Source organism: Cynocephalus volans, chromosome 2 (genome assembly GCF_027409185.1).
Source record: "Cynocephalus volans isolate mCynVol1 chromosome 2, mCynVol1.pri, whole genome shotgun sequence".
Taxonomy (NCBI): domain Eukaryota; kingdom Metazoa; phylum Chordata; class Mammalia; order Dermoptera; family Cynocephalidae; genus Cynocephalus; species Cynocephalus volans.
Genome location: NC_084461.1, coordinates 126,224,054 through 126,236,665, shown reverse-complemented (window position 1 = coordinate 126,236,665; position 12,612 = coordinate 126,224,054). Strand labels below are relative to the sequence as shown.

Here is a 12,612-nt window from a genome sequence, read left to right as displayed (position 1 = left end):
CCTTGTAGGAGTTATGAACCCTGCTATAAAAGACAGAATTTCTTTCAAACAAATAAAGGGGGCTGGTATGTTTAAAGGCTGAAGAATAAACAAATAAGATCCACATCTCTGACAATGGTTCAAATCAAATCCAGTGAAGATGGTTCACGGTTTTTCTCAGAGGTACAATAGATTAGTGCACTCAAAGCTCCAAACTACAGAAAGTGAGGAATCTCCTTTGCAGCAGTCTCTGAGGAGGGGATGGAGACTATAGGATGAACCAGCTTCCTTGATCTCCACGTCCTGCTCCTATGGACCTGGGAAAGGACCAGTGTGCAACAGGGGCCTGACCCCTTCTCTCTGCCTGGATGGTCCCCAGGGACTAGCTCCCCAGAATAGGGGTTCTTAACCTGGGGTCCACAGCACCCAAGAGGTGAACTGGAGAGAATTCAGGATGCCTATGAACTTAGATAGGAAAACAAATACATCTTTATTTTCACTAATTTATAACTGACATTAAGCATTTCCTCCCATTATGAATATAGGCAACAAATAACAATAGCAATTAGTAGTACCTGAGACCTGGTCAGAAATCACAGACATTTTCATAACACATTAAAATTGTTATAGACATCTTAAAATATCACTACTTCCAAATTATACCAGTTATCAGACCCACCACTATAACTTATTAAGTATTAACAAAGAAACATATGTATTACTATATCACAACTATGTTTTTTAATATTTCGAAAACTGAGTTTCAGTAACTGGTTTCTATAATCCTATGTATTTTACATATATACATTTAAAACATTCTTCTGACCAGCCAAAGAAATTGATGACACAAAATTATTTGAGAACCCCTGCTTCAGACCTGCACTTGTGGAAACACACCAACAATGGCACTCGGGGAGTTAATGAGTCACTTAAAATCAGGAAACAGCAGGTAACAGGTTGGCCACCTCACCAGATGCATGACCTTCCATGAGAACAATGCCATCTGTTAAACTGCTTTACCTCTGGTTTCCACAGCATGGATGCATTTCCTGATTATGCTGAAGCCAATGCTGTCCAACTGTGCAGCTGAAAGAGCAAGAGAAGGGCAGTCAGGTTGCTAGCCATGCAAATCGATCTCAGGATAAGGCTTGACTGACTCAGAAGGAATCAATTGCATGGTGTGGCCATGTATCCTTTAAATTTTTCCCAATAAAGGTACAAGAATGACAAAATAATAATAGTAATAATAAAAGTTGGCATCAATTGAGAACTTACCATATACTAAGCATGATTCTAAGTGCTTTGCAAGTATTATCTTATTTAGTTCTCATAGTAACCTCAAGTTATAGAAACCTGCAAGGTTATCTTCAATTTATAACTGAAGAAACTGCAGCATACAATGATAGGCACATTTAAATTGCTTTGCTATTAATAGGAGCTGTAGGACTAACTGCTTGCCGTCTCCTTTAAAAAGCACAAATTAAGTGTAATGTTGGGTAAGTGCTATATATAAATTATCTCATTTGATCCCAGCAAGTCCTCCAGGATAATACTATCATTAGCCGCATATTACAGATGAAGAAACTGAGACTTGAAACTAAATATCTTGACCAAAGTACCAGAACTAACACATGAAGACTTGCTCCAGAGCCCATGCCACCAAGCTGCCTTAAATGTGTCCCTGAGTTAAAGTATAATTCTGCTTGGGTGACTAGAAAAAAGGAAAAATGGAAAAAAGGAAAAAAATAAAAATGACCCAGAGGAAACGAAAACAGCCTAGAACAAAGAAGATATGTGAGGAACCACTAAGGCAGCAGAGCCATCCTCTATGTGGTCAATCAGCAAGTGGTGATGGAGTTCTCCATCTGCTTCAAAACCCACTACTGTCACTAAGAAAACAAATTATCAACAGCAGCAACTTTTTCCACAGCGGAGAACCAGTTTCTAACCTGGCAACAGGGCTGGAAATCCATCAAAATCCATCCCGACACTTTGATTACCCAGTGACAAGATGTGTGCGGTAATCTTTAAGAATGGGCACATCTTTGACCTGCTTGGGACAAGACATTCTACAACCAGAGTGGAGAAGGAAGTGGTAGAAAATAGGAAGGTGAGTATTTATGAATGATGTATGATCATCCCAGGGCAAGAAAGAAACCTGTACTATATAAAAACTAAGCAAAACCTGAACTCATCTTGGATCTAATCCAAATGGAATCTTTTTCCAATTCTTAGCATATATGGGCAAACCTAGATCCAACAAGGATGAAAAAAAGAAAAAAAATTCAAAAAAATCACTAAGAATACTCAAAATCAAACTAAAAAGAAATGCTAATTTCCCAAAACTTCTCTACCGAAAGTGAAACAGCTCCTGTAATTACATGCATTCTTATTGCTTAGTGGTACTTACAAACACACAGCTTCTAGGATAGTAAGTAAAGTACCAGAAAAGCAACAGAAAAACAATGTTTTTCTCCCTGGAGATTACCTGCTATACAAACCATTTTTCTTGTTCCCTTAAAACGGGTAGGAGCCTACTAACTCAATCTCTCATTTTTTCCTAGTATGAACCAAGTATCTACTCTGCAAGTTGTGATATCTCAAGGTTTCTGACTGGAAGGTACAAGTCAAATCAAAATAATTTATCAAAATAATTCTTCCAAGTGAAACTCAATTAACTCATGCAATAGACGTTTTTCAAATTTAATAACAACCTATAATACACAGACCAAATACCTGTTGAAATTCAGGGGAGGATTTAATAAAAAATAAAACTTTATTGAGATATAATTCACATACCATAAAGTTCACTTATTTTAAATGTGCAACTCAGGAGTTCCTAGTATATTTACAAAGCTGTGCATTAATCATAACTAATTCCAGGATATTTTTGTTACCCATGCCCCCTCCTCCCCCCCCCCCCCCGCCGCCAAAATTTCATACACATGAGCAGTCACTCTCCATTTCTTTCCCCAGCCCGGGCAACCACTAATCTACTTTCCTTCTCTATGGATTCTCCTATTCTGAACACTTACCATGAATGAAATCATACAATATGTGGTATTTTGTGTCTAGTTCCTTTCACTTTATATAATATTTCAAGGTCCATCTAATGTTGCAGCATCAGTACTTCGTTCCTTTTTATGGCTAAATAATATTCCAGTGTGCAGATATACCACATTTTGTTTACCCTTTCATCAGTTGATAGACATTTAGGCTGTTTTCACTTTTTGGCTATTATGAATAATGCTGCTACGAACATCTGTATACAAATCTTTGTGTGGACATATATTTTCATTTCTCTTGAGTATATACCTAGGGCTGGACTTACTCGTGAGGATAACTCTCTGCTTAACTTTTTGAGAAACTACCAAGCTGTTTTCCAAAGAAGCTGCACCAGTTTACCTTCCCACCAGCCGTGCATTCCAACTTTTCCACATCCTTGCCAACATTTGGTATTGTCTTTTTTTATTATAGACATCCTAGCTGGTGTCAAATGGTACCTCACTGTGGTTTTGATTTGTACTTCCCTAATGACTAACAATGTTGGGCATCTTCTCATATGCAGGGGAAGGATTTTCATTCCTTTATACAGTAGTCAGTAGCCATCTGACAAATGGGGAATTATTTTTTTGAACTTATGGAGGTTTCCAAAACGTTTATAATTGTGATGCAAGTCAGAATAGTCAGTTGAAGGCAATTTGTTCTTCTTTTGAAGGTGCCTAAGAGAATCTTTTCATAGGAATGATAGTCAAAGAAGCTTGGGAAAGAAAGAACCATCATTTTGCACAGCACTCTAGGGAGCTGCTGAGACTGATTTCAAACTTGGATATCTTGAGAGTAGGTTTGTGAACATTGCCTTATTTTAGGCACTGATGAACTTCTACCCTGGACAAAGACTATTTTCTTGCTCCATTAACATCAATAAAAGTTTTGTAAACTGGAAAGAGCCTGGCAACGGACAGTGATGACCCCAGTTGTCAGAAGATACATGCAAATAGAGTCATCAGCCCAACCAGTGGAAGACATAAAGACAGAGTTGGTCATAACCCTGTAGAGGCAAATCAGTCTTTGCACCTTTCTTTTGGCACTGTAGGAAGTGCGATCCCTTTCTAAGGAAGTAATATCTAATAGAAAAGACTAAAATGGAAACTTCCAAACATATCAGAAAAAATTAAAATTTTACCAACCTACATTAACAACAATTTTGGAAAATGACAAAGCAAAACCCCACATTCAAACTCTGAGTAAATGTTCATCCGTTGGTTTTCCCAACTTTAGAGGTTCTCCAATTTGTTTTAAACCAGCAAATCCCTTTTCTTGAAATAAGTTTTACACAGATGTTATACGTAAAAGCCTTATATGTTACACATGTAATGGAGTATTTATCAGTATATCTTAGTTATCTAAGTTCAAATGCATATAGCATTTACATATTGTAAAGTCGAACATTAAGAGCTCAAGGTAACTCTGTTAGTCTCTACTCATTCATGTTGCATATTGATGATAATTACTTACATATTTGTAAACAGATAAAACTGTGTTAAGAAATGGAGTTTCCCCAAAAAGGAACTCATGAAACATAGTTTAACAACCATTGCTCCAATTCTAACTCTGTAAACTAGAACTGGTGTAAGTTATTACATTGCGTAGAGCCCTAGCACATCCCCATCACTTCTCCTTTGTACGTGCATGCACGCACATGCACACATGGTTTGACTTTGCTTATCAACTGAGTTTCCTGCTGATGTCATGATTAGGTTACTAATAATTAACAACTGCTGTATGATTTAACATGGACGGAGTACCACTAATGTGACAGGGACTACAGTTCACACATAACCAGATCATTAGTCCTGATCTCTCCCAGTGGGTACATAATCTGTGTTAACTGAGATCTCCTAGTCTGAAAAGCAAATTCTCACTGAAAGGTTTAGAATACTATCCCCACCAAGCACAGTCTGCGAATGACAGCAAGTCTGAGTGGCCCGCCAGATGGAAGCAGCTGTCCTTAATCCCCTCAAGCAGGTGATTCAGCTCTTTCACTGAGCCAAAGCTCAGAAAAGGTCAGGGATTTATTTGCGATTTCTGTATCCTTATAATCTCCAGAAATAATCTCTCATTAAATATCTACCAGGCTTGAATTATTCCCTTAATTTGACTTGCAATGAGTTGCTGCAGGACCAGTGGCTGCCAGGCCCAATATCCACTGTTTTGCAGTGAAGGCTTGGATGGGCTTATCTTCCCACCCCAGCCTCAGGTTCAGCTCTGCCCAGGTCTACACACAGAGTAGCCCAAACTTATGTCTTATGATGAATGTGGGCAGAGTTTGCAACAAATACCCAGGCTGACTTCCCAAGTTAGAAATGTGCCATCCTCTTAACTTTCATTTCAATTTTTGAAGCCTTGTTTCTTTCTTTCCTTTGAGAGGAAGGAAAGAGCCAGTGTTGCACAAATCCATTTTCTCCAAGTTCTGTGGAGAACATGAGAACACAGGAGAGGTGAGTTCATGCTCAGTCAACTTGGAGAGTCTCAGGGCAAACCACAGAAGTGGGGAGAGGATGCCTGACAGGCCGTTTGGGCTTGGACTATCATGCCTAGGATACAAACTCTGGGAGGAGCGGGGGCAGGTTCAGTCTAGAGACTGTTTTCTGCAAAGAACTTAAAAGAACAACACACTATACAGTAAAATCAAATTATTCTCTTGCTTAAAGGAAGGAGGCTGGTGGGCCAGTAGAAAGGCATAGATTTTAGCATAACCACCACTGTTATCCTGTTATATCCAAAAAGGTCAGTGCCATGCTCCACAGCTTCTAGGACATCGCCTGAGATACTTTCCCATGGTTCTTACCACCTTTAAAGAAGGTGAGGTGTGTAGGTGGTGGGGAACAAGAGCTACAACAAAACCATAAGCACCACCTGTGGCGCCTCCTCTTTCTCACCCCCATATCCAAATTATCACCAAGTCCCTCCACTTTATCTCTTAATGTCTCTCAATTTTGTCTAGGTGTCTCCATCGTCACCACTACCATCCTGGTCCTGGCCTCCGTCATCTGTTGCCAGGACACTGCAGTGTCCTCCGAGCTGGTCTCCTCACACCTCCTCTTGCTTCCTCCTATGTGTGCTCCACATTGTAGCCCCTACAATCCTGACAGAGTCTGACTACGTCACCTCCCTGATTAAAATCTCTCAATGGCACACTCCACCTCTGTTGGGAGGATAACCCAAATCCATAAAATCCTGCATGGCCTGGCCCCAGCCTGGCTCTCCAGCTTTTGCAGGTGCCACTCCCCCAGCTCTCAGCCCCTCTACCACACTGTCTTTCTTTGAGAACATCCAATTGACCACACTTTCTCTCTAGATTGTGCACAGACTGTGCATTTCGCCTAGGAGTCCCTTGGCCCAAGTAACTTAGATCTCCTCTCAAGTGCCATTTCTTCAAAAAAGCCTCCCCTGACCTCTCCATGTGGGTTAATGCCCCCATCACATACTTGGACATAGCACCATCAACTTCTCTTTCAGAGTATGCAGCAAAATTGCAAGTTTACATGTATTGGTGTGATTCTGTGAAAAATGTCTATCTACCAAACTAAAACACGCATTCATGAAGACAATGATCCATGCATATCTTTACTTATTTCATACTGTATCTCTATCTTTCACTGTCTACTATAGTGCTGGAAATAGAAGAGTGTGTGTCTATGTGTGTGTGAGTGATTTTTCATTTCGGATGCATAGGTAGGTAAATTAGTGACTGAATAGTAGGGAGAGCTGCTGAGGGGCAATGTGGTATAGTCTAAATAACCTCTCAAACTCCAACTGATGTAAACCCTATGAGAGTAGATGAGTTATTTAAGCTTCTTGTCCTCAGCTTTTTCAACTTTCGTGAGGATATAAAGGTTAAATAAAGAAATGAATGGCCTGATCTAACCACTTCCTTCCTTCCTGTATTAATACAAAGAGGTATTACCACCTAGCAGTACAGCCCCAAGAATGAGCCTAACAGAAAGGAAAAACAAAAGCTACTCAAGCCACGACATGAAACAGAAGAAACAAAACCAAGTTTAGGTTTTCCTGGACACTTTCAGAGATCCTCTGCTTGTCCACCAAGGTGTTATCATCACTGAGCTGTATGTGGCATGAACCTGAGGCTGAGAGGGGGCTCTTCCACATCATACTAAACAGACAAGCCCGGGGGTCAAGACAGTCCCTAGAAAACAAGTGCATTCTCCCCTAGAGCTTTGTGCTACCAACGAACCTGACTCTTCAGGCCCAAGAGACCGTTTTCTGAAAATCCCCAACCTGCTGTTGCTGACCTCCAAATCTCACTACTCAGAAAACCAAGAAATTAGCCAAGAAGAGACCTAATCACCAATTTCGAATCAGAAGGGACCTTTCTATACCACAGGTCAACTGATGGACATACAGTCTGTGAAAAGAGCACTCTAAGACACACCCCAAAGTTACAAGATATGTGCATCCCAGGAATCTAACCAAACCTTGAGAAGGACAAATCCTGTTCCAAAGGAGAGGAGACAATCTACTGAATTAGTCTCAACACACTTTAGAAAGTGTTACCACTTTCCTAAAGCTGGTGCTTAACAGGTTTTTCCTAGTCTAAAGCTTTTTTCCCCAGGAAATTTTATTCAATTTTCCTTTAAAAAACAAAACAACAAACTTTCAAATTTTTTATGAGAGAAATGGGATTTTCTGGAACTGCCGGGTGTTTGCATAAAAACAAGAGGACTGAGAGGTAAAGGAAGTTGCTGCCCATTTTTAATGTGGATAGATACGGGACACTGGCTGTAGGTGCTATGAGCAGGCCACCACTTCACGGACAGCTCAGAGGCATATTGTCCCCACAGAAATGTACTCAATTTCCCAATGTGATTTGCTCTTTAGAGTCTGGCTGGCCTCGTTCATTCTGAATTTAATCAATTTTGGCACCATTAAGAGCCATGAAGAAAAACACCCACATTGAAACGAATTTTCCATTCACTGACACTCTCAGAAGGAGAGCCAGAGGGGCTCCTACCCTTTCTCCTAATCCTGTGAAGCTCCACGGTTGCCAGGGCTCCGTGGGCTGTGACCCCTGGAAAACTCTCCTCATGGTGGCAGCACTCAGAGGTTTCCAGTAGGGCCCAGGAAAGTTGGCCAATGGGTTCTCAATTATCTGCATGTAACTTCTCTACTTTGGAGGTTACCCACAGCCAATTTTTAATCCCAGATCATCACCCCAGAACCTCATACCACATCCCACTCTGCTGCCTACTATGCCCTGCACTATATTAGACTAGACTAGGCTAGACTCTGTTCCCTGGCTGGTATGTATTCAGCGACTGTAAACTAACTTTAATATTAATCAAAGTCACACAGACAGAAATGGTACATCGTAGAAGAAAATGATGAGCTTTAGAGCCAGACAGACCTGAATTAGAATCCTGTCTGCCACCTCTGGCTGGATATGATCCTAGGCAAGGTGCTTCATCTCTCTAAGACTCACCTACCTCACCTGTATATAGTGAGGATAACTCACCTTCCTCACTGTATATAGTGGGTATCTAGGTGTTGTGAGGGTCAAATGAAATGTATAAAATCTGTGAGTTATTTGGTATTCAATAAACGTTCATTACCAGTACTAGCAATATTAGGGTGCTGCTACATCCCAATATTTGAATCAAACTCCCGAGTTCATGAAATACTTTTCATACCCAAGTTCATACCATCCTTATAATAATCCCAAGGAGTAAATATTGCTATTCTTCTTACTAATAACTTCCTGCTGTGTTTTCACACTAATAAGTATAATGAGGGATTATACATTACAGTTTACAAAATAAATTAACAAACTATAGCTTTTTCAATTTTCCCAATATCTCTGCTAAGTTTTTATGATGAGAAAAGCCAGGCTCATGATGTTAAGTGGTAACAACAATGATGATAACTAACAGCAGCTAACACTTACTGAGCACAGATTGCATTGCTCTGGGCTATGCACTTAAGTGCATCATCTTCTTATCATCCCTGTTCTATAGACAGGAAACCTAGGCTCAGTCAGGTTAAGGAACTTCTGTAAAATTATGGCATTAGTGAGTGGTGTTACCAGGATTCTAACTCAGTCTAACTCTACAGCTCATCCTCTTCTATTCTATACTTTTTGCTGAAGTTCAAGCAACCAGAAGGAACTAGGGGCTGGGATAAGGTTTTTTGCACCCTGTCCTTTCTATTCCAGTAGCGGCTCTCAACTCTAGTGGACAAGAGAAGCAGGGGTATACTTGCTGCAATGCAGATCCTGGGCCCTCTTCCAGAGATTGTGCTTCCATGGGTGTGAGAACCCTACTTGGAAAAATACTGCAGTATACACCAAGCAGTTAAAACGATTATCTCCAAAGATAAGCAAAAATGATTGCTGACTTAGTCAACTGCCAATATCTATATCACGTTCTCCCCATCAGATAATGATTTGCCAATGGTATGTACCTTAACATGTAATGTTGGCTTGTGCTACTGGTGGTGTATGAAATGATGCCAAGTAGTTCACAAACATTTTTAATAGTTATACACTTATATTAATGATCATTAGAAATCTATCGATTTACCACACATAGCATGATATTTTTTTAAATAAATTGAGGTAAAAAAGGATGAATTGATTTAAAGAAAAACAATAAGTAAATAATAATAATAAAGGTAGTATATATATATGTTAAAAAAAAAAATTCATGAAGGTGATACACAAATAACAAATTTGGGAGCTAATGTCCTAATGTGTCCCAGACCAGGCACTACATTCAACCTGGCTGAAAGGATGAGACAGGAGGGTACCATATTCTATCAGAAAGATGTTCTGCTCTAATAAAGCCATCCTTGATTCTGCTTTCTCTCACACCCCACATCCAATCCATTAGCCAGTCCTATCTGCAATAACTTAAAAACATATCTGAAAATCCAACTACTTCTCACCATATCCATTGCTAATATGTTGATCCAAGCCACCATCACCTTTTGCCTGGACTGCTCCAATAGTCTCCCAACTGTTTCTACTTTTGCCCCCTACAGTTGATTCTCTACCAGTAGCCACAGTCATCTTTTAAAAGCATATGTCAGCTCCTGTCATTCACTGATCACAACTCTCCAGTGACTTCAATAATGCTCAGAACACAACCTAATCTCCTGACCTCACATGATCTAGTCCCAGCCTACCTGACCACTCTTCCCCCTGGCCTCCCATCCAGTCACAATGGTCCTTCCTGATTGATATTCCTAGAACACAGCTAGCTCGTTATCTCCACCTCAGGGCCTTTGCACATACTGGTCCTCCTGTCAGCAACACTCATCTGCTAACTCCTGACATGCCTGCCTCCCTCCCTCCCTCTGTTCAGGTTCCTCCTCAAATGTTAACTCTTTAGAGAAGCCTTCCCTGCTCCAGGTATCTAAAACAGCTACCCCTTCAGTGACTCCCTATTCTCTGACTCTTACTTATTCATAGTACTCATCTCCACCTGGAACTATACCTTTGTCCACTTGCTGTTTGTCAGTTTCTCTCAACAATTTTAGCTCCATGAGAACAGAGACTTAATCTGCCTTGTTCCTTACTGTATTTCAATAAACATTTCCTGAATGAAAAAACAAATACAATCCACAGTTTCACCAGCTAAGAAACCAGGAATCAGTAGGTTAAAAAGTCCCCACACTCCAAGAACCTCAAGTGATTAGCAGCTGGCTAAACATATTGGTACCTTTCAGAACTCAGGGCCTCTGCAGTGGAAAGCATGAGATAAATAGGATTGACAAGAATCTCATTCATCCCCTGGTCTCTACGCAAGAATACCACTCATCAGAATCTTCTCTCCTAGCCTACTAAACACACAGACACCTGTTTTCTTTTTCATGGTTTCTGGGGACAAACATGCAGAAAAATACTCTGAAAGACACACACAGTAAAGAAAGTAAAATAGGTAACAGGAAAAGAGACAAAATCCTTGCCTGGTTCAGAATAAATCTATGAGCTCTCAGCCTGAGTCAAGGGAGACTCTAAGGCAGCTGTAAAGAGTATTCCAATTCTCAGCAAGAGACATGTAGCCAAAGTGTAGGTTCTTGTGCAGCACAGGCTGAGGACTGCATATCCACTTGGGAGGGAAGGAGTGTTTCCTTGTGGGTTTATACATCTGCAATTGCCCAGTCCACCTTAAATTTCCAAACCAGGGCAGCAGTAAGAGAGCAAGGCTTAATGCACACTGCAGTAACACCAACCAGCTTAATTAGGACCATTTGTCTCCTACATGAGGATCTGGACATCCCGAGAGTGAATTACAGTCCAGTGGCCTCAACTCCTTCCTGCCTTGAGGCACGGGTGGTTTTGCATTGAGTTCTCAGCCAAAAGAGATCATTGTTAGCTTTCTGAAGATGCAAGTGTTTCAAACAGAGAACTAATTGTCTCTGCCCATCAAGATTCCTTTTCCTGCCTTTACCTACCTGTCCTCCCACCTTAAAATACCCAATGAATGACTTAGATATTTTTTTGGTCACAACAAACTCTGAAGCAGCAAAGGTCAGGGAAAGAGATGGCATTCAGAATCAGAGTCCTAAGACTTGGGCCCTGGTGTCATCAATAGTGAGAAGGGCACATTTTACCTTTCTGAACCATTATGACCTGTAAGATACAGGTGTTGTGAAAATTAAATGAGGCAGTGCCTGTGAGGCACCCTAAGAAACTCTTTAAAGAGACCATATAGTGCCATGACTTCACAGAAATAGGCTCTGGTTTTAGATAATGATTATGTCATTGATAACAGTAACAGCAGAGGGCAACATTTAATGTTTGCTTATAACACCAGGAACTACCGAGCTCATTTAATCTACCCAACAAATGAAGGATGTAGGTATTAAAGCTATCTTCATCTTTCAAATAAAGTAACCGAAGCCTGGAGAAATGGATTTTCTAAAGTTGCACACTTTAAAGACATGAGATTGGGATTCCACCCCTGTGCATAATACTTCAGAGATAACAATCCTAACCACTACTCAACACTACTCCACCACGGGCAACAGTACTTTACAGCCTCTGCTAAACCTTACATGCTGAATGTGAGTGCACATTCTGAAAACTGATCAGAGTGAGAAGGAATGACCTTAAATGACCACAAGTTTGTATTCCTTTTTCATACTCATAAATGGGATCAATAGTACTATCACCTCATAGGGTGTTTATGAGGATCAAATGACATAATGTATGTGAAACACTGAGCACATTGCCCAGTGCATAGTATATGCTCAATAAACATTAACTATAGGCCGGCCCGTGGCTCACTCGGTAGAGTGCGGTGCTGATAACACCAAGGCCACGGGTTCAGATCCTATATAGGGATGGCCGGTTTGCTCACTGGCTGAGCGTGGTGCTGACGACACCAAGCCAGGGGTTGAGATCCCCTTACCGGTCATCTTTTTAAAAAATAAATAAATAAATAAAAATAAAAATAAACATTAAATATAATAACTGCAAGCCTGCATGTGGTGGCAGTGGGGAAACTCAGTCTCTGCCTCAACAACCCCGTGCACTGGGCTTTAGGAGTTAAAGACAAACTGTCAACTGTCGCTTGGCTGAAACCCAAAGTGGGATGTCAAGGGGTGGCT

At 40.6% G+C, this 12,612-nt stretch overlaps 1 protein-coding gene across 3 annotated transcripts in view; it reads right to left on the bottom strand.

Annotated features, from left to right (window-relative positions):
* Positions 1–12,612, bottom strand: part of ARHGAP26 (Rho GTPase activating protein 26) — a 409,057-nt gene that overhangs the window by 169,170 nt on the left and 227,275 nt on the right. For all 3 annotated transcript variants that reach the window (XM_063088222.1, XM_063088223.1, XM_063088224.1), the window contains exon 13: positions 1,000–1,065. In XM_063088222.1, coding sequence (XP_062944292.1) covers positions 1,000–1,065 — 66 coding nt within the window. The remainder of the gene's footprint in view (positions 1–999; positions 1,066–12,612) is intronic.